Source organism: Hippoglossus stenolepis, chromosome 21 (assembly GCF_022539355.2).
Source record: "Hippoglossus stenolepis isolate QCI-W04-F060 chromosome 21, HSTE1.2, whole genome shotgun sequence".
In the NCBI taxonomy this organism is placed as follows: domain Eukaryota; kingdom Metazoa; phylum Chordata; class Actinopteri; order Pleuronectiformes; family Pleuronectidae; genus Hippoglossus; species Hippoglossus stenolepis.
Window position 1 is genome coordinate 220566 of NC_061503.1, and position 25287 is coordinate 245852.

Genomic DNA, 25287 nt, shown 5'->3' on the forward strand with positions numbered 1-25287 from the left:
TCTCTCTTGCTGCAACGTGAAGTTACATTTTTCTTAAGGTGCATATCAGGCAGGCCATGTGGCTACACCCAACCTCTCCATATATTCTTAAAATCTTTAATTGACAATCAACATCATTAGATTGACATTCTTAACTAAAAACTGAAGTGAAACTACAGTGAAATTATTTTAAAATGCTTTCACAAGTGCACATCCTTTTTTCAAAATAATTCTACTGGGAATTAGATGTCTGATGATGTGGCACAGATCAGATAATTCAGATTGATTTATACTGCGATGTAATTCATAATACAAAAATAATGGTTAAATCAACATGAATATATGGTGTGATCGCAGGAGCTACATATAGAATATAATGATGCCTACACATTGTGAGCCTGGCATGTTCTTATTGTAACAGGAATGCCATGGTTCCTCACCTGCTGGAGCTCCCCTATCCTGCGCCGCAGTCCGTCCACCTCGATGCTCTGATGGTTGGTCTTGGCCTTAAACTCAGAGATGGTTTGCTTCTGCTGGGAGCAGTGGAGCTGGACCTCCTGCAGGGAGGAATGCACCAAGCGAAGCTTCTCCTCTAAGGATGACACATGCTCCTGCTGCTCAGAGGAAATAAGAAGAAGAAAGTTGATGTAGAGGAACTAAAGGAGGAACAGGTTGTATGTGGAGGTACAGTATGTGTATGTTTTAGGCAATGCATAATTACATCTGAAATATCTAGAAAATTAAATAATCACAATTGCATTGGCACACATATGGACTTTTTGTTTTTCCAAATTCTTTCATGATAATCACAACTTCTTGTTGTAGATTTCATCATTTCATCATTGTAGATTTTCAACTTTCATCAAGTGTCATAGTCACAGCAAAGATATGGAAGCATGAGTGTGTGAGCTCTGACGCTGTTTCGAGTCGAATTTGAATGTCGGAGCTTACGTCTTACGGACACTTGGATGACACCACAGGAGCAGTATGGAGGCATTTAATGTTTTTTTTCTCTTGTTTTTATATGTTTGAAGAGGTGGTCACCATTTACTTCAATTGTATTGGATTTGGATGCAATGCTATTTACTCCTGAAACTCCAAAAGTGTTTTGTGGAGTCATTTCACCCACCCCTCCATCAGCAAAGTGGTGAGTAGATAATGAGTACATTTTCATTTTTGGGTGAACTATCCCTTTAAGGGTGAAGACAGGGAACTGTATAAAGCGACTAAATATGATTTCGAGAGAGCTTTCAGGAAAGCTAAAGCTGAATACAATTGCAAATTGGAAAACAAACTCAAGGCCAATGCAAAGTTTCTGCTTGTTTTAAGTCTGCTGTCACAATCCTGTACCTAAGAAATCTATCATCAATTGCCTGAATGATTACAGACCTGTCGCATATTAACTTCTGTAATAATTAAAATCTTTGAGCACCTCATACAGGGTTCTTGCACCATTTTAAAAGTCAAATTTAATACTTTTTAAGATATTTTTAAGACCTCAACAATGTTAAACATTTTCTTTGATAGAAAAGATAATGTATGTAAACCTTTTATAAGATTAATAAGATAAAAGAATAATAACATGAAGTAAGGTAAGTGTTGGTACTATATACTAGTGTTTAATAGTTAAACATTTGTTTTTTTAGCTTTTGTTTTGTTTAATATAACTAGTTAGATTATGCCTTTAGAATAATAATAATTAAAAACAATAATATTGTTTTAGCTATGTTAAGTTAGTTTTGGTAGTTTATGCTTTTGTTTTGAAGGTACTGAGCACCAGTTGATATTATATATATGATTAGGGGGCATAGGTAGCCAGGCACCGGGCAGGGTTCATGGTTTTTTACCAGGGCAAGAGAGACAACAGACGCCATTACCTTTTGTTTGTTTGTTTGCAAAAATGTAAAAATAAATCACACAAAGTGTGACTCCAGCCTGGAAAATTGACTTATTCCCTGCGTAAGGTTTACTCCTCAGGTACCTCAGTGGCCTTTTGAATTTGAGTTTTCTATCACATAACTATTATGTCGATAAGTGCTCACTTATCCTTTACATTCACCCCACGACCCACGGAGGGCAGTAATAAACACAGGCTACCTAACAGGAGTGCCAAGGTAGTGTTAGTGTCCATAAAACTAAATAGCAGCATTTGTGTGCTAACTTTAGCATCTGTACGCAGCCTGCAACAGGCTGGTCTCTTTCCCCCCTGTAACGGTTGTATTTTCTCTAAAACTACAGTATAGCCTAAATAAATAGTCCAACTGCTTCACACTGCTTCTTTTTTGAATTTGCAGTCGTTTGATTGTGTTAAGAATCTCTGCTGTTGAATGGTTCACACACAACAACTGACATGGAGAGACATTACTGTTCGGCATTACAGGGCTCATTGCAGTTCCATAGCTGACCACTAATTTGAAAGACTGGAATTTTGTGGCGCTGTGTCGTGCTCTGCTCACATGAATACTTAAAGATTCAGTGTGTAGAATTAAGTGACATCTAGTGCTGAAGTTGCATGTTGCAGGTGAATACCCCTCACGTCACCTTCCCCTTCCAAACATGAGAGAGAATTTGTGGTAGCCTTCAGTTGTCTCAAAAGGTGTTTAGTTTGTCCAGTTTGGACTACTGTAAACAACACGGTGGCCTCATTGATTTCAGGACAGCAAAAAATCTACACATATTCCACCGCAGGCTTAAGAATCATCATAACCATCTTCAACTCTTGTTTATATATATATATATATATAAAAAAAGAGTTTGTTGCACTTACATGTAGCACCTGTAGTTTGGCTTTTTTGAAGCCAATTGTACTTATTTGGTTCTTGCTGTTCTGGGTTTGTACCCTCATGGTTCAATGCACTTATTGTAAGTTGCTTTGGATCAAAGCGTCAGCTAAATGAAATGTCATATAATTTAATCTGAGCTGGAGCAGTGGATTATTGGAAACACAGCACTGCAAGTTAACCCTCAGCCGGGCCAGGTTTAGACAAAATGTTTTGAATCATATTTGTGTTAAGGTCCGACTTGGTGCATGATGCACACACAGACCTGCACTGCACCCTCAGACATAGGGTTGCATCTCCTGAGTCTTCTTTTGTCTCGAATATAAGTAAACTTGTTTTTCAGAATTAATAGGCTACACTTAGAGGGAACATTTGAACTAAAAGCTGTAGCAGTAAAACCATGGAACATGTGACACAAACTTGTTTTTTTTCTCTGTAAAAGGCATACATTCAAATATAATTATTAAGATCCTTATTAAGTCAAATAAGGATTAATTTATTCAATTCAACATGTCTGTCCTCAGGGGCCCATTGACTCATCTAAGACTATAAATATGGCAATATATATATATACTGCTAAAAAAAAATAAGGGAACACTTAATCATCACAGTATAACAGCAAGTCAGTTAAATTTCAGGGATATCAATCTGTCCCTTTAGGAAGCACAAGTGATAATGAATCAGTTTCACCTACTTTGGTGCAAATTAAAGTGACAACAGGTACAATGGAGAAGCAAAATCAAGACAACCCCCAAAAAGGGGATGGTTTTGCATGTGCTGGCCAAAGACAGCTGCTCTGTCTTTATCCTTCCTGACTAGTTCTTCTTTAGTTTTGTGTTCTGCTAGTGACCTTGTCACTACTGGTAGCATGAGGCGGTATCGGCAGCCCGATCAGGTTGCACAGGTAGTCCAGCTCCTCCAGGAAGGCACATCGATACGTGCTGTCGCCAGAAGGTTTGCTGTGTCTCCCAGCACTCTCTCAAGAGCATGGAGGCGATACCAGGAGACCGGCAGTTACACAAGGAGAGCTGGGCAATAACATCATCCAGCATGACTGGTTTGGCAGTGGGTCAGTGATGGTCTGGGGAGGCATATTCTTGAAGGGTCGCACAGACCTCCATGTCATAGCCAACGGTACGTTGACTGCTGTTAGGTACGGGGATGAAATCCTCAGAGAGATTGCCAGATCTTACGCTGTTGCAGTGGGCCCCGGGTTCCTCCTGGTGCAGGACAATGCCGGACCTCATGTGGCCAGAGTGTGTAGGCAGTTCCTTGATGATGAAGGCATTGATGCCATTGACTGGCCCTCTCGATCCCCTGACCTAAATCCAATTGAGCACCTATGGGACATTATTTATCAGTGCATCCGACGCTGCCAAGTACCGCCACAGACTGTGCAGGAGCTCACTGATGCCCTGATCCAGGTCTGGGAGGAAATCTTCCAGGACACCATCCGCCAACTCATCAGGAGAATGCCTAGAAGTTTTCGGTGTGCATACAGACACGTGGGGGCCATACAAAGTACGGAGTAACATTATGAGTTACTGTGATAAAAGTCACGCAAGTTGGATCACCCTGTGATTTCATATTTTTTCTTTGATTTTCGGTATGATTTTGAATCCAGCCCTAAATAGGTTCATGATTTTGGTTTCCATTGACCGTTGTTACATCATTTTATTCTCAACATATTATAGAATGTACGTCAGTAAAGATTTTCAACTTGAATAATTCGTTCATCAAGATCTGATGTGTGATTTAAGGGTTCCCTTAAATTTTTTTGAGCAGTACATATATATATATATAATATAAAAGTGGTATCTTTGGTCTGATGATAGAGGCCGATAATAGTTATATTTAGAAGCACAAAAATGAAGAGAAATCACAGTTGGGCCATTAGTTTTTTTTAAGTATAACCAATGACTGATCAAAGATGAAGATTTTTTAACCCACCTCTTCCAAACGCGCTTGAGCTCGCATTCTTCCCAACTCCTCCTTTGCCTGGGCCCTCTCTGTCACACACCCTGCTTTAGCTTTACTCAGCTCCTACAGTAAATGCACATTACATTTTCACATCAGATGGCATTTCAGCATTAATGTATCCATTTTTATTTAACTGTGTCCACCAACTGTGTCTCTCCACTAACTGAACAGATAGTATTATAATCCAGCACCCCGACAATAAGGTGTTCCCATGCTCTACATTCATGTCCAGCATGACCTGCGAAGTTGGAAATAATAGCTTGCAAAGAAAAGCCAACGTGTGAAATTTACCTGATTATAGTCCAGTGTAAATAACAAATAAATGGGTCATTTGTATATCAGACTAATAAAAGCAGGCAAAGGATGTAGCCCCCAAAAGGAATTAAATAACTAACAATATCAAAATGTAACATTTTTACAGCTGTCTAGTGAGGATGTGGAGCTTAATACTATACAATTAAAAACAAAAGCTAAATCAATTTAGAGTGATTTGTTCTCTTCCAGGTGACTCAAAACAAGATTTAACAAAATTGTAAATAGCACCTTTAGCCCTACTCCTGATTAGGAAACTGAAAGGCGGGGTATAATCTGACTTGTGTGACAATTAAAGTTTCTTACAACAGCCCTATAACACTATAGAGTTTAATTATATATTAGTATATCAGCATATGAGCTTTCTGAAAAATCTAACTTTACCAGTCATAATCACAACTTGAAAGTTGACGTGAGCTATTTACAAGTTGGAAACTAATAATTAAAATAAAACTGCTTCTACATTAATGCAGCCCAACAACTAACTACAATCTTTTATCTGTTATTAGTTACCAGTGCAGTGCCAGTTCTTAACAGGCCTGTTTGGAATGTGCTGTTTGCTTGGCCTGTGGTAATGCTCTGGGGTCTCTTTTATAACCGTTGAGTACGCACAAAACGGGGCCTGAAACGTACGTACGCCATTTGTCATGCAAACGTTGGGATTTATAAAAACAAACTTGACGGGAAAATTTGCGCATTTCCATGCAAACTCTGATCCATGCGTATGAACGTTTTGGAGACAGCAAAGTGGCGATGCAGACGTGAGGTGGTGAACTGAAGCCAGATTATTGATCCACTTCATCATTTACATTAAAACCAACAGCTTTAGTTGTGCTCGCGCGACATATCTGTTACACACAAACCTTTTAATTGAAAAATATATAAAACAACTTACAGCAAAAACTATTCACTTTCCAAATAATATCCCAGAGTGGAGGTGAGGATCCACTGATGTGAGGTAATCGGTTTGATTGCTCTAAATAAATAAATACTGCTGTGACACTGGTGCGTGATTCTGCGTGATGGATGCACGCGAATGGAAGAATGAGGAGGAAGCGAGGGTTCAGCGATGTCTGATCAGCTGATATAGATTCTATTGATCTGTGATCTGTGTGCTGAACAGTCCAGCATCACACAGATCGACCGACGGAACCGAACCATCCCAGTACAAACACAAGCATATAATAATAATTGTTAAATTCTAAGGATTGAGGACATCACACCTGTCTCTGAATTTCATAATCCTGCAGTTTTGGATGATTAAAATATGAACATGAGATACAAAAAGTTCCCCTCAAATTCTGACAGTGTGTTTTTTTTGCCTCCAACTTTGAATTGGATCTTTTTTATTTCAGGCTCCGTTCTTTCTATCGTCCTCACTCTAACTCACTGTATTATCCACAACAGCAGCAGAGTATCAGTGTATTTTCTTTATTAATGTCATCGCTGCTGTCCCATAAAATCGCTCTTCACCTCCGCCTCACTAACAAACACCTCGATGTCAGTTTCACTTCCTCTTCTCATCGCTTGATGCCGTGACTCTGTCATGAGTCACCATGGAAACCCATTGGTCATCAGCATAATTTAATATTCATGAGGTGCTTTGCATTGACCATTTATGGTTGAGAGTGGACGTGTAGAGGGCAAAGTATGAGGCAGATCCAAGTACAAACGTTTCCATGTGGACTGTGATTTATAAAGTGAACATTGCGTTCAGGTGTGCGTGCACATGGTTTTATAAATCTGAATTTTCTTTTGCGTACGCCCGAACACTTTTAGTAGTTAAAAAAAGAAGAAGAAGAAAATTCTACTCTGTCTCCAGACTGAAGGCACACTGCCCCAGCCCCACTGACTGTTATAGAGCATTGGTCGCCTGTTCGATACGTTTCAATGTTTATTAGTAGGATAGTTCACTAAAAAATGATAATTCCCTCATTATCTACTCACCACTTTGGCGATGGAGGGGTGGGTGAAGTCTTTAAGTCCTCAAAACACTTCAGGGGTAAACTCTGTTAGAGCAAAATCCAATACAATGGCCAATGATGAGTCCTGGATTCTGCTGCAACAAAGTTTACCCCGGAAATTCCAGAAGTGTTTTGTGGACTCAAACACTTCATCCCCCCCCCCCCTCCATTGTGACAAAATTTGACACTGCATTTCCCTGGGTCCTTAAAAATACACATGCAGAGGCAACACAAAGACAGTCACAGAGTTACTGTTGACTTCATTTATGTTATATTGATTGTTATTTTTTTGTCTTTAAATCGTACCAGAGATGTTACAGTTAGCTTTCAGGACATGCCAGATTGTGTCCTTTTAAACATGGACACTCTGAGCTCTGACCTCTTCCAGTTGTATCCGCTGTCCCTCCAGTTTGAAGATGTGTTCTTGCAGAGCTCTCTCACTCTCCTCTAGATTACAATTCACATGCTCCACCTGTAAAGAAATTTTTATATTTAGAATATTGTATTTTTTTAAAGTCTACATCTGTTACGGTATTGAGTTTTAGGAAATCATACAGAAATATAAAATAAAACTGTCCAATGATAACATAATTACAATTCTGTGCACTATGTACACTAATTAACATATCACATTACAAAAGCTCAGAGTTAAAAATGTCACAAAAAACTTATTTCAGGTGCATTAATTACCAACATTTCTGACTTCCTTTGATGAAGTGTTAAATTATTCCTTCAAATAAAATTGATACATTTTCCATTGAAAGCTACAAGTTAATTGTCACAGATTAAGTGTGTTTGTAAACTTTCCTTTGAAAATGTACTTAAAATTCTCTACAATAAATTTTCAGGTTTAGACTGGTACATTTTCTATGAGAGAGAGCGCGAGCTCGAGAAAGAGAGAGAGGCCATTACTCTTGTGACTACAAAATTACAGATACAGATGCAATCGACAGAAATACAATAATAGGAGCAAAAGTGCAAAAAAAAGGAAAGGTAATCAGAATGGTCTTTCTCCTTAAAATGATGTTGCATTCTCTTGCAGCCTGCATAGGACAGAGCACAGAGAGCACCTCTTTCTGTCGGAGACTGTCCATATCCCTCAGGGCTTGCTTGGACCTTCGTTTCTCTGTTTCCAGACGATCTAACAGAGGGTGACACAGGACATATCTGTTGGGAGTTGCGTGACAAGGACTGTGTGTTTGTATGCATTTGTGTATGCGTTGTGTTTATGCTTCCGCGCCGGCGACAGCCAGTGGCTGGGGGCATTATGTTTTCGGGTTGTCCGTACGTACGTACATTCCATTCCCATGAACGCGATATCTCAAGAATGCCTTGAGGGGATTTCTTCAAATTTGGTACAAATATTCACTTGGAATCAAGGAGGAACTGATTCGATTTTGGCGGTCAAAGGTTAAAGGTCACATTTTTGCCTTGTAAAGGTGATATCTCTGGAACGCCATAAAAGAATCCTTTCACATAAGGCACAAACATACACTTGGACTCAGGGGTTAACTCATTTGATTTTGGTAGCCAAAGGTGAAAGGTCAAGGTGGCCACACAAAGTATGTCTATATTTTTCTTGAACGCGATAGCTTAAAGGGCCCATATTGTGTAAAATACATTTTCTGGGCTTTTACTATCTGTAATTACTTGAAAGGGGGTCAGTAGGTACCCTCAAAGTATGAAAACAGTCACTCCGCAGACCTTTTCACTCAGTCATTCTCAGAAATATGTTATTGAAACATCTCGTTTCTTACTTCCTCTCCGTATGATGTCATCATGGAATCGCACTCTTCTCTCAGCCCCAACCAGCCGATACCAGTCCAGCCTCCGAACCCACCACCCCCGCTCCCCACCCCCACCACCAACCCTCCTCCCCTCCACATCCAACGCGACACCAAGCAGACAAGTTGCTGAGCTAGCAGCTTGTTGGCTACCACAGGCTAACCACAACAACAACACTGAAGAAACACTGCAGCGTGGAGGGATGCAAGGAAAGAATGTGTCCGTGCACATTCCTCCGTTACTATTCGAAATCAGCGGTAACGCTTTATTTCTTCTGACGTGCCCTGTCGGTGTGCTCAGTAGGGGGTAACGTAGACGTTACTCGTTACTCCGTACTGAAACTCTGTATTGAAACTCAGGACTTACTCCTACATTGGCTGACTGTCCTGCTAAAACTTGAACAAACATGAGGACAGTGTAACTTACTGTTCAGAAACATCCTGTTGTAACCGACCGGTGATAGGCCTGGTCGCGTGTCACTCAAAGTGCAGTCAGCCAATCAGAGGAGGGGCTCATAAATAATTAAAGAGGTAGGCGAAAACAGCCTGTTCTGTCTGGAGGGCCAGAGAGAGGCAGAAGAAAGGACAGGGAAATACACATTGCAGCAGTTTTTTCGACTTTAAGCCACTGATATATCATCTTAGGGGTACCAATACTTCAAATTAAATCCCAGAAAGGTGTAAAATATGGGCCCTTTAAGATCAGCTTGAGGGAATGTCATAAAATTTTGTTACACGACCTTGCGTTGTTATTAACTAGATATATATCGGGAATGCCCAAAGGGAATTTCATCACATCTGGCACAAACATCATTTGGACTCAAGGATGACCTGAATTCACAAAGCAAATGTTTTGCCTTGTGAATGCAATATCTCTGAAACACCTTGAGGGAATTCTCTCACAGTTACATATTAGGACTGCCCATAGGGAATTTCATTACATCTGGCACAATTCGACTTTGACTCAATGATTAATTGATTAGATTTCAGTGGTCAAAGGTCCAGGTCAAGGTAGCTTAAAAAAACGTGTTTTGGGCCTCTTGAATGTGATATCTCAAGACTGCTTGAGGGAATTTCTTCCAATTTTTGATCAGTGTTCACTTGGAATCAAAGATAAAGTGATTATGTTTCAGTTGTCAGAGGTAAAGGTTGCAGTGACCTTTATATGAATCTGGAACAAAAGTATGTAGAAATATATACCCAGAAACTGCATTGGTTGGCAGAGGCATACAACCGCAGTGCAATTGTAGTTTTTGCATGTATGAGTGTTACCTTCCGCCTGGGCTAGTCGTAGATTGAGCTCAGCTGTACTGTTGGTCAGTTCCTGCTTAAGCTCAAAAATCTGGTGTTGTTGTGACTTACACCATCTCTCCATCTCCTCAACCTATCCACACAAACACAAACACACACACACACACACACACACACACACACACACACACAGTTAGGTTTACATCTATCATATCTGCCACAGCTGACACTAATGTATTGTCCAGTAGTCTTAAAATCGACTGTAGCACCTGATTTATATTTAGCCTTTTCTCCTACCAATCTCTTTGAACAGATCCCAAAACTTTGGACACCTTAACCATCAACATGTCTTTTAGATCCTGTTCCAACTAGACAGTTGTAAGGATTTCTTTTAGCTTTAATAAATTCATCTTTACCGCAGGCTTTTCAGATTGGGTCAGATCTAACCTTTGTTGTCTCTAGATGTTGAAAAGTTAGTCATGGAGTTCCTCAAGGTTCTGTGCTGGGAAAGATGCTTTACATGTTTCATAAGAGTACAATGGCAGGGAGAGCCTTCAGCTATCAGGCTCCCCTCTGTGGATCCACCTCCCAGTTTGGGTTCAGGTGCCGGAAACCATCTCTACATTTAAGGCTAGCGGGAAACTTTCCTCTTTGATGAAGCGTTAAGTTAAAGAGATAGTTAACCCAAAAAAGAAAATTCACTTATTATCTTCTTACCAATATGCCGATGGACTGGATACCAGTGGACATTTAGGCAAAAACATGGTGTAAATGATGCCGTTTCGAGTCATATTTGAATGCCGGGGCTTACGGACATTTGGATGACACCACAGGAGCAGTGTGGAGGCATTTTACTTTTTTTCTTTTGTTTTTTTAATGTTTTAAGAAGTGGTCACCATTTACTTCAATTGTATTGGATTTGGCTTCAACGCTGTTTATCCCTAAAACTCCAAATGTTTTTTAGGACTCAAACAGTTCACCCACCCCTCCATTGATATAGTGGTGAGTAGATATTGAGTCAATTTTCCTTTTTGGGTAAGCTATCCCTTTAAGGTTGGTTGGGTGAGCCATTGAGGGCAATTGGAAATGGTTGTATGTAGTTAAAAAAGGTTTATTGTCTCATCCAAGAGATTTCTTCATTTGTAACTAACCTCTGAGGGATTGTTATCAAGTCCACTGATGTCACTTTGTTGTTTTCTTGGACCGCTGACAAGTAAGATTTGGCTAAACTTGTAAAAACATCATCCAAGTTGAATTCACAACTGGCCCTTGAGTCATAAATAATAATATTGATAATATCCAATCAGGAGCTGTTTATTCTTATTCTCTTTACTCTTTATTGTTTCCAAAGGTTTCAGTTTCTGCCCATCCAGCCTTTCAACTCTAGAATAGTGTGGAGGTATTATTTGGAGTCACATGAAGCCAAGTGTGAATGGTTGTTTCTGGGTTTCTCTCGTTAATATTGGAAGGTGGACCTTGCTCTGTTAGACATCTTATGTTATGATTTGGGGTTATGTAAAAACAAAATTACACTGAATTGAATTAACAGGGATCACAATCAAACGTGGTATGTGTGTGTATTTGTTGTGCATCAGCATGAATGGTTCAAGTGCAAATACTAAATACATAAATTCAATGTTCTGAACAAAAATTACTCTTACTTTATTCCTGAGTTGGCTGTTGGTTTCTGAGAGGTTTTGGATCTCTCTAAAGAGTTTTCCCTCTCGCAAAACACAGTCCTACAGAATGGAAAAAAATATGATACTGAGGGGCAAGGACATTTTATTTAAGCACCTTTCATATACAGAGGTAGATCAGGGTGCTGTACAGGAACATTAAAGAAAAACAACACAGACTTTAAAGAAATTTATTTAAAATGTGAAAGCACAATTAAAAACAAATTTCAAGCAAAATAAAATATTAAAAAAGGGTAGAATAAAAGGTATTAAGAATTAAGATAGGTAAAAGAAATAAAATACATTAATCTGTATCAATAACAAAAAATTGAGAGGGAGAAATAATACAAATAGATAAAACCTTGTAAAATAATGAAAATAGAATGAAATACAGTGGAGTGAATTGCGTTCACACACACACACACACACACACACACACACACACACACACACGCACACGCACACACGCACACACGCTACTCTGGGATCAAAGAGTCCTTGCAGGTGAGAGACCATCATCATCGATCACCCCACTGTCTTCTCAACATGTTTCGTGAAACCAATGGCTGCAGAACACAGGACAGGACAGGACTCTTCTGTGCTTTTTGGATCATCTCTGTTCTAAATCAGGGGTTCCCAAACTTTTCAGCCCGCGACCCCCAAAATAACGGTGCTTGAGACTGGCGACCCTCACCTACCCTGGATGTGGTATATAATGTTGCGCACAGCCACGCACATGCACTATTAGGCCTATGCAAACACGTGCATTAATACAACACAAAAGAACAACAGCCTTACAGCCATGATATTATTTTTATAGTAATTTAAGAAATAGAATATAACCAGAATACAGGGAATCTCCCTGTATAAACAGCAGAGTGAGCATATACTGTAAGTATAAAAAGTGCGCAGGTGATGTCTGTGTTTGTCTGTGCGCGTCTGTATGCATAACGAGCAGCAGACACCTTATTGCTGCCATGTGGAAAAACTTTAGGGTTATTTATTTTAGCCTACATATTACTTTCATTTCTTAAACTCACTAATGAGATAGGTGGGCAATATGCATGGAGCACAGCAAGTCCATTCTCGGCTTTATTTTGGAGACGGCGACTCGGAGATCATTCTCCACGTTTAGCTGTGCTCTGTATTTATTCTTTATGTATGTCAGGGCTGAGAAAGTCTTTTCGCACAAGTACGCCAGCCTTGTTAACCAGTCAGGGTCAGTGAGGTGGTCAGCGAGCTGGGATCCATGCTCCATCAGAAAAATGCGCACCTCGTCCCGCAGTTCATACATTTTATCGCAATATCAAAAATATGTTTAAGCTCTGGTTCAAGTGTTTTGCTTGCAAGAGATTCTCTGTGAATAATACAGTGTGTGAAATTTACGTGCGGTGCCACTTGTAAGACTCTCGCTTTCAGTTCTGCCTTTTTCCCCAGCATCGCTCCAGCCCTGTCCCTCTTCTTTTAGTTTTGTAAAAATGTCCACACCTGTGCACGTCCACTCCAGCACGGAGCAAAACAGCATTACGTTTTCCGTCAAAACTGTATCTGATGAAAACAAGCAGCTGGGCAGAGTTTGATATATCTGTGGATTCATCTAACTGTAAAGCATATTTCCCTTTCTTAACTCTATCCACCAGCTGGCACTTTATGTCCTGGGCCATGTCAGTGATGCGCCGGGCAATAGTCCCGTTAGACAGCGGCACTGATTCCAGCTCACGGGCTAATTTATCCCCATGCATGGCCAGATTTATAGCTACAGCAGCGGGTTTAAAAAAATGTTCGCCGATTATGTGTGGCTTTTTTGCCTGTGCAATTAAATATGCCACCTCATATGATGCCCTTTGAGCTTCAGCTGGGATTTTCTGTTTGTTTAGTAAGGACTTTCTTTTGGCCTTGTACCTCTCGCTCATTCCGCTAATCCGTGTGGTAATAACCTCATGGGTCAACAAAGAAAAAGGAAAAAACTGATGGAAATGTTTTTATTGCATGGTTTTATTCTAATTTCAACTCATATTTATGTATATATTTATACAATAATGGGTTAAATATTCCATTTTAAATTATTTAATAATTGTATTTGTTTTTTGGACGGCATCTCGCGACCCCCACTTTGGGAACCCCTGTTCTAGAGACTACATGTCTCTTGTTTTGTTATACTTATTTACCCGTGCTCCCTTTGCCACAGAATCAGCTGCGCACCTTCCGTTTGTTCAACTCTATCTGCTCTGGCCTAACCCTGCCTGGACTTTTGGATCCCCACTGCCTGCCACCACCACCCCAGCTCCAGCTTTGAACAATAAATATTTTTTACCACCATCCACCAGCTGTGTTCCTGTTCTGCATTTTGGTTCCGCTAAGAAAACAGATCATAACAACTATGTCATTGACATTGTCATGCTATACTAAGCTTATGATTGACACTTACCCCTCCTCTTTTTGTGACTTCACCCTTATGAAGTTAATTGATTCACATGTCTATGCTAAACCTATAGTAAAAGTCCTGTTGACTAGATTTAGTTAGGAAAGGAAATAAACAGACTTGAGTTTAGATGTCCCACATTACCCAATGTCCCAGATTACCCGAATTCACCCTACTTTTCTTAAATGAGTCAAATCTTTCTTCATAGCTGCGCGCGCATTCATCAGCCCGTCCCAGCCTCATCTCTCTTGTGCTGACACAAACTCGCACAAGGTTTTCAACCTGCTCATTTGTGTGTAATCCACTGTCTTTTAGGTGAGTGGCAAACCCATATCTCTCATCTTTACTGCAAAATATAAAAATTGTGACATCCAGTATTAGATTTCTGTAATGCATTTGGATAGTGATTTCATGGGACCATAATCATTTGATGAGAGAGCTAGGTAAATCTGAGTGTCGTCCGCATAACTATGGCTGGCAAGGTTATTGTTGTGAATGATATGGCCCCATAAAAGTGGAAGATATATGGATAAGGGACACCACAGGTCATCGGCATATTTACATTAAAAACCCAGTTTTCGAGTCTTTGTGAAAGTATACTGTAACCCACAGTGTCAAAGGCTACAGTAAGATCTAACAGCACCAAAATTAAATTTTTGCCCAAGTCAGTGTGTGCATAAATGGATAACAAATATATATTATTACAGTGTGTCAGTCTGTAATAATGTTGTTTTGCAGGATTTCATTGGACAAACATTGACGATAAGCAGATAATAGCAGGAAACAGACAATGTGAGTTAATGTAGCTTTGCTAAACACTCAACATTAATTTTATTCTAGATGTCTGCCATGTTAGACTGTATACTGTTACCACAAAAGTTGTTATATTTAGTATTGCAAGGTTGAGTTTTTTTATTCCACCCAAAGCCTGTCTCATGGAGCAATTTCAACATACTCAGACTGTCTCCTAACAATGGTGATCCTGCATAACTGGTCCCATAGAGCTGGTGAACAACTGGCTCAGTTAACGTGGGTTCAATTCCTTCATTGCGTCAGTTAATAGTAATAATCCCATAAATCAAGTCACTTGTCACTATAATATAGAAAGCAGCAGTGGATAATAATTCTTACTTTATAAGTTTTATTAGGCTTAAATATTTAACAAGACCCATATGATAAGTACCAAAAACAAAGGGAAGAGATTCTTAGATCGGATGGGACTTATGGTCCTGAAGGCAATAAATATCCACAAAGAGGACAGTGGATTCACCTTTGTGTGTACTACAATTAGATGGGTTTTTTTAAACAAAAGTAGTTGACAGTGAAAAATCCTATTACAGTGAATCTTTTGACAGTTGTGCTGTCTGTTCTATTGATGTCGTCAGGGATACTGCAGAGTTATTAGAAGAAAAAAATACTTTTAAAAGATGTATGGGATAGTGTATAGACATTTGTGCATGTCAAAGTCAAAGGCTGATAACTGCCATTGGAGGACATGTACCTTTTATTTATATATACATCAATGTACTCTATTCACAAAATGATCTCATATCATTCATTTCTAAAACTGATTACTTACACTACTTAAACATTCTAGTGCTCTACAGTGTTTTCTAACCATAGGACATTGACTGAGTGAACTGTGTTTCCAGCCTTACCTCTTGCTCTTTCTTTCTCTCTCTACTCTGTCGCTCCCTCTGTTCTTCTTTCTCAACCTTCACTTGAGTCAGCAGTTCTACCATGTTGTGATTTTTCTGCTCAGAGAGAGCGAGGGCCTCCTCTGTCATCTGCAGTCTACAAATCAAATCATTAACAGATCCGAGTTTTAGTTAGAGCTCCATCAATAAAGCTAGTATTACAGCTAGTATTATTGCAGTATAGATAATGGACAGATGGGTTAAGTAATGTTGATTAAAGTCACATAGGTTACACAAAACACTAAAACTGTGCCGGTCTTCATATCATGAACATGGAGTAAAGAAAGATGAAATACGTACTTGGCAGTGAGAGAGTTGACAGCTGACTTCCTCTCATTCAGAGCTTCCTGGAGTTGGCCTATCTGAATGGAAGTGGATCTAATGAAGCAGAGGGGAGATAAGATAAACATTTTACAATCTTAATATTTCTTTTTTTGAAAAGTGCAGTGTGACTATTATATTTTGATTATAATAGTGAAAACATGCTATATCTATCCAAGCTGTATTTCAATTCCAGTCCAAATATAGAGGGTTTTATTCTGAAATGGAGTTTTGTGACTCTCAGTTATACAATAGTGTTTATGTAAATAATTAAACATGGTAACACACTCTCGCACCTTTTAGAACATCTTATCTCCTCCCGCTGGCTGTCTATAGTTTCCATTAGACTCAGGACCTGAAAGAGAATGAACATGAGTGTGTTTGCAGTCACAAAGCTGTCTGTGTCTATAACGGTTATTTCCACTGTGAGGTGCAAGTGTGCTGCGTTGCCCATTTATTTCATTAACCTTTGATTCATTTACTTTTTCTATTTTAGTATTTGTCTACTACTTATTATAGTTTCTACACTGAATTGTCATCTATTTGAGCAAGATTTATCCTTTCTAAGAGTTTTGAGGTATTTTATTTTACTCCCATCATGCAATTTCTTACATGTCATTCTGCCGTTGGCGTGTCAGACACCATGGCCAGCGGGAACTTTAAAAACTTAACCCGCAAACATGGCATTAAAATTGCTGCCACCTTCCGCTGCAGCGTGGAGGACATCGGCCTCACTGTGGGGGAGATGGTCGGCCACAGCATCTCATGTTGTACTGTACACAAAATGTTGAGAGTAATTTTTCATGATATTTAAATGCAGTCTCATAAACTCAGGAGCGAATCAAACAAACACTAAGTTACTTCATGTACTGATCAGGTCCTGATAACTAGTGATGAGTGTTTCTAAGTTACAGTGAGAGCAGGTCAGAGTGGAGGAGGAAACAGAAACTCCAGCTCGGTACAAGCCAAATGCAGCTTCTGCTCTGATCATGAAGCAGCTGTGATCAGAGAAACTGTGTTTTCATTTTTCCACTGTTCTTCATTGCAAATTTCCCCATTGTGGGACGAATAAAGGATTTCTGAATCTTAATCTTCAACAAAGTCACTGACCGGCTGCTGAACGAGCTCTGATCTCACTGCGTGTGTCGCTCTGAGCGAGTGAGTGGGGGGGCGGAGCCCCGGGGCCTTTGTGTGTGTGTGTGTGTGTGTGTGTGTGTGTGTGTGTGCGTGTGTGTGTGTGTGTGTGTGTGTGTGTGTGTGTGTGTGTGTACATTTTCTCTTGCTACTGGTATTTCACATGATGGCCTGATACGATGATGATTTGAAAAATAAACATAAGTGACGTTCACTCTTGCTGGATAACTGTAAAATGTACAATATAATTCATGCACAACACTGTACAGGGAGCCACTGCAGAGGGGCTGAAGAGCCGCATGCAGCTGCAGAGCCGCGGGTAGCCTACCCTTGCCCTAGACCAAAAAAAAAGGCGTTTGACCACGTTGAAACCAGCGCTGAACCCAGACTTCTCCATTATTTTCCACAGGAAGTTGTGTTCAGTGCTGTTTCATAGCTAAGATCAAGGTACTGTACAGTGATGTTGAGTGTGCTAAAGTTAAACGGCAGTCGTTTTAGAGTGTGTAGAGGCGTCAGGCAGGGCTGTGCTCTGTCAGGGATGCTCTACGCACTCTCCCTGGAACCTCTCCTCCACAAAATACGTTCCAGCCTTCAGGGTTTGTTTTATCCTTGTTTTATTAAGAACATGATTTTATCTGCCTACACCGACGATCTTGTTGTTTTTATTTAAAACCAGGTAGATGTAGATCTTTTAGCAGACATCATCAAAGATTTTAGCTTGGCTTCAGCAGCGAGGGTTAACTGGAAAAAAAGTGAAGCCCTCGCTGTTGGTGAGTGGCGTGACAGTCTCCCAGTTCTCCCCCAAAATCTGGAGTGGAAAAAAGATGGAATAAAGTTCCTGGGGGTGTTTTTAGGAGCTGACGACTTAGTAAAGAACTGGGAGAACGTCACAGAAAAAATAGAAAGCAAACTCAAAAAATGGAAAAGGCTGCTCCCTCACATGTCTCTCAGAGGTAGAGTACTGCCTTTAAACAACCTTGTGGCATCCCAACTGTGGCACCGATTAACTTGTGTGGACCCCCCCAGGCTTACTTTCTTCCCCCTTTTTTCTGGGGTGATCTGCACTGGGTGCCACAGGGGGTGCTGTTTTTAGCCAGAGAGGAGGGGGGACAGGGCCTTGTCCACCTGGCCAGCCGGACTGCCACTTTCAGACTTCAGTTCATTCAAAAGTACCTCACAGGTCTGGCAGATCTGGTGAGGAGAGATGTGGCCAGCAGCATCCTTAGGCGTGACAATAATCTGGGGTTGGATGATGCTCTGTTCTTAACTGATTCTAAATTTCTAAAATTAAATGGGTTGCCTCCTTTTTGTCAAGGTGTTTTTAAATCATGGGCCCTTTTTTACCATAAAAGGTGCCCAAAAGCTGACTCTCTCTACTGGTTGTTGAGGGAAACATTAATCCACAGAGCCTGACTCGACATCAGCAACCAAACGACACCCAGAGCTGACCTGGTCTGGGACTCTGACCCTGCAGCAGCTGGTGGATGCAGTGGGGCCGGCGCTGAATGACACCCAGGCCCTGGGCTCTCTGCTGGGGCTGCAGTCTACCCGGGTGGCCCAGAGGATCCTGGAGCTCTGGACCCAGAGTCTCTCAGGGAAAGAAAATAACCTCCTGATGGCCTACCACAGCAAAGAAGCTGAACCTGATGCTGCAGACCCCTACCCTGACATCATCCTGAGCCCAGGACTGGGGGAGAAGACCGGTCCCCTACTCACTGTAGTAAACAAACTGAAACTGACCCTACACAGAGTTGACAAGGAAACCCTCTACAGCAGTGGTCTCCAACCTTTTCGAGCCTAAGATCACTTTTTAAATCCAAACGTAAACTTAGATCTACCACCCTGTTATCTTCCAAGAAACCCACTTAGGAGGGTCATATTTATTATTTTTGCATTTTCTGTTAAAGGCTGAATGTACGAGCATAAATATACACAAAGAGAGGCAGTTATGCAACTTTATCTATTCAATGAACAATATTCACATTAATATCAATTCATATTTACAGCATCTGTTCAGTGCACAATATTTAGCACTGCAGCACTATGTTTTTTTTTACATGGCCTTTGATTTGAATATGGCCATAAATGTGACTATTTCCTTGTGTGAAAGTAGTCCCTTGTACTCAAATAAATACAAATACTATACAGTTTGAAGCCGTGCATATTCTGCTCCTGCAAATATTTCACAATAAAATCTCCTTGTTAAACAAAAAATAATGGATTCCGTCAACAGAAACGCTGGGGTGCTTTTATTTTGAAACACCTATCAGTAAAGTTAACGTTACTAGCTTCAGCTGTCGTACTAGTACTGGGTGGTGTAACAACGTTAGCTGAGGAAGGTGTTGCCCAATGCTCGATGGACAACCGCTGTCTGCGTGCCGCAACGGATTTGTGGCTAGTGCCTTGCATATGTGACCAGAGAGCATTGATCCCCATTGAAGCTACACTCATTTTCTTTTTACAGACCGAACAGTAAGCCTCCCGGTCATTCCCAGCGACGGGCTTCAACCAGGGCTTGAACTGCTCGTGTTCCAACCACGACTCTGCGAATTTACACTTCCCCATTGCCTATTCCTTTGCAGCCATGTAAAGAATTAATAGCGCAATATTTGCAGCAAGCCGTCCTCTACATGGAAGATTCGACAACGACAAGCGCCATTCGCGCCGCGGTCTCGCGCTCTGAGACCAACGTTACCTAGCAACGCTGCTCGAACCCCGTCCCCGCTTGAACGCCAGGTATTTTTTTGTTGCGCTGTTGTGAGGACTAGAATAAATGAATTCACATAAACTTTTAACAAAATCTTTGGACAAATATGCTATTCACATCGAAAAAACAACACATGTAAAGGGTCTTGAATTTTAAAAAGATTCAAGACTTTTTAAATACTTTTTAAGGGTCTTGATTTTCCCTAAATTGATATATCAACTTTATATACTTTTCAAGACCCCGCGGATACCCTGCTTTAGTACATAAACCAACTTGTTTTGAAGGCAATGCAGTAGATAAACTAGCAGCACCGCCGCCAGCAGCGGACACGCTGCCGTGTAAACAACCGACACACAGCTGATCTGCGGCGAAACCGCAGCCAGTGAATCCAGAGAGTTCGGGGATCGACAGTGAAGACTGCGAGATCGACCGGTAGATCGCGATCGACGGGTTGGCTCTGCAGGAACTGTGTGAAGAGCAGCCACCAGTCCGGACTGAGCAACCGGCCCCCCACTGTGTGATCACAGAGGTGGGGCGAAAATGGACCCAGCCCACAGTGTAGGATTTTATATAAACCTCCCCTCAAAAAACTGACTGGTGACCTCCTGTAGAGAATTTTACAGGGTGCCGTTGCTTCCAACGCTTTTATTTCTGTTTTTAATCCCACTGTTCTTAATAAGTGTCCATTCTGCGACCTACGTGAGACTGTTTAACTGTGTTTTTATTTCTCAGATAGGACTAATAGTTTTTGAACAAGACACATTTGTTCGAGGGTTGCGCCAGAGCTCAGATCTGTCTCTTCCCATACACAGGTGTGCTCATTAGTGCCTTACACACGCAGAGGAGGGGGGCCAGAGGGGGACTTAAGAACTCTTTAAAAAACTACTTTCACAACTGATATTCAACAATGTGTTTAGGTCAGTTGGTTGAGACACGGAATCAGTAACCCATTGGTCATGAGTTCGAAATCAAGTGAGGGCATTACATTTTATTTTGCTTTTAACTGCTTTTAATGTTAGAGACTTTCTGATTAAAATTACATCTGTGTGTGAGTTTTCATCAGGGGGCATGGCCGTTGCATGGAAGAGGGTTTCAATGATTCGCCAGAAAACAATTAAGTGCTTATATCTTCCATGTATATTGTCCAATCTGCCTCAAACCTCATATGTACAACAAAGGTCCCGCCCTCAACAGCTCCATATGAAAATATTGGATAATAGTCATAGCGCCCGCTAGCTGTAACAGGAAATATCGTGTTTTACATTTAAGAAGTCCTTATCAGGTCCATGTATATTGTCCAAGGTGCCTCAAACCGTATATGTACACAATCATCCTGCCCTGAACAGCTCCATATGATAATATTCAATAACAGTCATAGCGCCCCCTAGCTGTAAAAGGAAATGTCATGTTTTACATTTAAGTGTCCTGAAGCTAGCCCGTTCACACGATTCATGTGAAATTTGGTCAGGAGAGCCTAAAGAAGTAGCAAATGCCATAGAATCAAACTTGTGACTTTTCATTTGGGGGGCGTGTCCTTGGCATGGCGGGGAATCTTGATGACTCGCCAATAGCTGTAACTTCCATGTTTTCGCTCCAATCACCATCAAACTTTGTTTGTGATTGGGAACCTGCCCTGAAGAGTTCTATATGCAAATTTTATTTAATAGTCAATGCTCCCCTAGCTGTGACAGGAAGTACCATGTTTTATACTTTGACATTCTACGCCAACATTTCTCATTTGATCCACCTCAAAATAGGTCAGGGAAGCATTGAGAAGCTGGTGAGACCATGTTGTGACACTTAAGCCTTTACATTGAACCGCTACGGCGTGCATTACGATGGAACGCCAACACACAGGAAGTGGTTGTAACGTCACTGCACATGCTCCATTCTGCCTCAAAATGGACATGTACGATTCGAGTCACTATGTGAACAAGGACAATATTTGGTGAGGCAGAATGGCTCAACAGCACCACCTAGTGGAAACTGCAAGTAGTCCCTCTGGATTTTCAATATAACCCCCCAGATAGTTACAGGAAGTTACCAGGAAACCCGAAAAGAGGCTGGATTTTCAAAACAAACCCCCCCAGATAGTTACAGGAAGTTACCAGGAAACCCAAAAGCAGGCTGGAATTTCAAAATAAAACCACCCAGATAGTTACAGGAATTGCCAGGAAACCCGAAAGGAGTCTGGATTGTCAAAATAAAACACCCCAAATAGTTACAGGATGTCACCAGAAAACCTGAAAGGAGCCTGGATTTTCAAAATAAAACACTCCAGATAGTTACAGGATGTTACCAGGAAGCCTGAATAGAGGCTGGATTTTCAAGATAAATGCCCCTGGATGGTGATAGGAATGTGCCTGGAAGCCTGAAGGAGGCTGGACTTTCAAAATAAAAGTCCTGGATGTTAATAAGACCTTACCAGGAAGCCTGAAGGAGGCTGGATTTTCAAAAATTAAAGCACCCAGGTGGTTAAAAGCCCCCGGATAGTTACAGGATGTGACCAGGAAACCTGAAAGGAGGCTGGCAGAGTCTCTCTCTCTCTGAAATTGGCCCAGTCTCTCTCTCTCTCTCTCTCACCAACCTGGATCATGTTATAATCCTGCAACTTTTATAAATGTAGCAGCAAGCACTATGCACACATTAAAAATTTCTCGGGAGGAATTTTCTAGTTGATTTTTAGGATTGGCTGCATGTAAACTTTGATTTCAATGAGCAAATGCGATGAGCGAATGAGGAGGAGCTTTTTTTCCCACAGAGTATCCGAACACTCGATCGGGCCAACACCTAGGGCCAGACTCTGCACAACACCCACACCCACCAACACCACACACCCCTACATTTCTTCATCTTTCATATTCTTTCTATCATATTCATTACATGCTGATCAACTACCTCTACCTCTCCACTTGCCCCAGTTCAAACTCTAACAGCCAGTGTTATTGGTCTTTAGGCATAGGTTCAGGACTACTGTGGAATTGCTGTATAACTACTGTTGAATCCATTTTCTGGCTATGAACTATAAAGCAATCTTTAAACCATAAACATTTTTATGCATATAATTTGGTAACCATGGTAACACATATGCACATCAGCAAAGGAGCAAGAGGCTCAATCAGAAAGTGAAAAGGCGTTTCCAACTCTGTACATACACACATTTTCCATTTATAGTCAAATTAAAATAATGTTTATCCGTTTTTTGATAAGCTCTTTACGATACCAGAGACGATGAGGTTCAGTATAGAGTTACATGTTCATGGAATTCACCATGGGAGTCCATGCTGATGATACAGGATGACCTCTTCAAAACTGTCCAATTAAATAGCCACTTGTAAGCCCATGCCATTTCATGTTTCCCTGTTTCATTAACAGGTTTATGTGAACATGAGCCAGATTCTTCTGGACCAAATGAATCAAATTAAAAGAGTGAATGTTACCTGATGGCTCTTCTTGTCTTTCAGTGTCTGGATCTCTTTGCTGAGGACCTGGGTCTTCCTGTGGTTCTCTCTCAGGGTGGACTGTCTGTCTGAGTTGTGCCCAGTGGTCCGCTCTGAAATGGTTTAACAACAAAAAGAGCAAAATGGTAATAGATGAGGACAGAGAAATGTGGGTCCAGAAGAGGCAGCGTACATGGTAAAGAGTTATCACTGTAACACTATTGAGAGGCATAGCAAGTTTTATTGAAGGTGACTCTATTCTGTTACAGCTACAATCACAGATGTAGCTTTAATTATTACTGCATCTAAATAAAAGACTTACCGAGTGCTTTGAGTGTGTCACTGGGAATATTGTTCCCTGCCAGCTCCAGCTGCACGATCCTCTTGTTTTTCTGCAAAGCCTCGAGCAATATCCTGCCACCCAGCAGACCAATGTTGTTCCATCTCAGGTCTGTCAACAGACAGTAACAGTGATCTAACTTTAAATAAGAGTGGACCACCATTCGATCATGAATACTGTATTTATGTACATCAGAACAGTAACAATGTCAGACTGACCCCAACTGAAAAAAAACAAATTGAGAAAAAACTAAGTCTACTCGAGATAAAATATATTCACAACTATAAGAAAAGGTCAGGTGTGAAAATATTCCTGCATGAAGCCAATCCCAGCTGACAGACAGGATACACCCTCAACCATGACATGTGGATGACCATTCAAGCTCACATTCACAGCTATGGGCAATTTAGAGTCACCAGCTAGTCTAACCTGCACCTCTTTGGACTGTGGGAGGAAAGCCGCACAGGGAGTACATGCAAACTCAAAAAAAATGCCTTAGCCAGCCAGCAGATTCAAACCAGAGGCAACAATGGTAATCACTGTACCACTGTATTGCCCTGTTTAATAACTTATATTGAGAAATGTCTTTTTTAACTGAAAACCAGGATGAGAATAGTCTAGATAAAAAGCTAAAGTTTTACTGACAAATATAATTACTGTGGCAATGTACAAAGTTCATGAGATTTCATACATTGCTTTCTAATTTATGTATATTAAATTGAAAAAAGAAATCATGCAACTTAATATTGTGCACTGTCTTGTGAAAGTGAAAGGGTGTTGTTCGATGTCATTGTATATCACCTAACACTTCCAGTGTGGTGTTGTGTTTGAGTGCCAGAGCAAGCTCAGATGCTCCGTGGTGGTTGATCTGATTGTTGCGCAGGTCCAGCTGCGTCAGCATGCTGTTGGAGGCCAAACCCTGACAAAAGGCTAAGAAGGCCTCATCCCACACCCCCAACGCATTCCACTCCAACACAAGCCTGCAAAAAATATTTCAAGTCTTTAAAGTGGAGGGTACTTTATTGATGAAACACAAGTTTCACAAATCTGGTTTATGTCGTGATTACGAATCCTTTCTCAGATGATATATGAGAGATTTATTTGTTGGCTGCTACTATATGTTGTAGCAGTCGGCTTTGATTTATAAATATACTATTACCAATTTCTTCTATTTTTGCTTATTTGTCACATTTAAATGTAGAGATGATTGAACATATTTTAGTTTTAAGTAGACAGTAAGAGTAAGCAAAAATTGCTTTTAAAATAATCATCCCATTTATTGAAGGTAGAGTTCAAAACCTATATCACCTTGTGAAAAAGAAATTGCCCCCCAAAACTTAATAAATAACTACAGCAACAATTGCAATTAAACGTTTGTGATAACTGTGATTTGGACCCAATTGTTTTTTTAGTTTTTTAAAAAAGTTTATTAGTGAAATAGTGACATAAGTGACCTACAAGATAGATAAGACATTCAGATATAGATATATAATGAGAAGA

At 40.6% G+C, this 25287-nt stretch overlaps 1 protein-coding gene across 3 annotated transcripts in view; it reads right to left on the reverse strand.

Moving 5' to 3' along the window:
- The window catches only part of lrrc45 (leucine rich repeat containing 45), a 37912-nt gene that overhangs the window by 3690 nt on the left and 8935 nt on the right, over nucleotides 1–25287 (reverse strand). Inside the window, exons 5-17 of one of the 3 annotated variants that reach the window (XM_035145025.1) lie at nucleotides 24589–24767; nucleotides 23770–23898; nucleotides 23448–23560; nucleotides 16463–16521; nucleotides 16146–16223; nucleotides 15807–15942; nucleotides 14041–14082; nucleotides 11712–11789; nucleotides 10072–10183; nucleotides 8086–8156; nucleotides 7395–7487; nucleotides 4710–4802; nucleotides 420–593 (exon numbers count right to left, since the gene is read on the reverse strand). In XM_035145025.1, coding sequence (XP_035000916.1) covers nucleotides 420–593; nucleotides 4710–4802; nucleotides 7395–7487; nucleotides 8086–8156; nucleotides 10072–10183; nucleotides 11712–11789; nucleotides 14041–14082; nucleotides 15807–15942; nucleotides 16146–16223; nucleotides 16463–16521; nucleotides 23448–23560; nucleotides 23770–23898; nucleotides 24589–24767 — 1357 coding nt within the window. The remainder of the gene's footprint in view (nucleotides 1–419; nucleotides 594–4709; nucleotides 4803–7394; nucleotides 7488–8085; nucleotides 8157–10071; nucleotides 10184–11711; nucleotides 11790–14040; nucleotides 14083–15806; nucleotides 15943–16145; nucleotides 16224–16462; nucleotides 16522–23447; nucleotides 23561–23769; nucleotides 23899–24588; nucleotides 24768–25287) is intronic. The other 2 variants (XM_035145026.1, XM_035145027.1) reach the window with 2 other exon arrangements.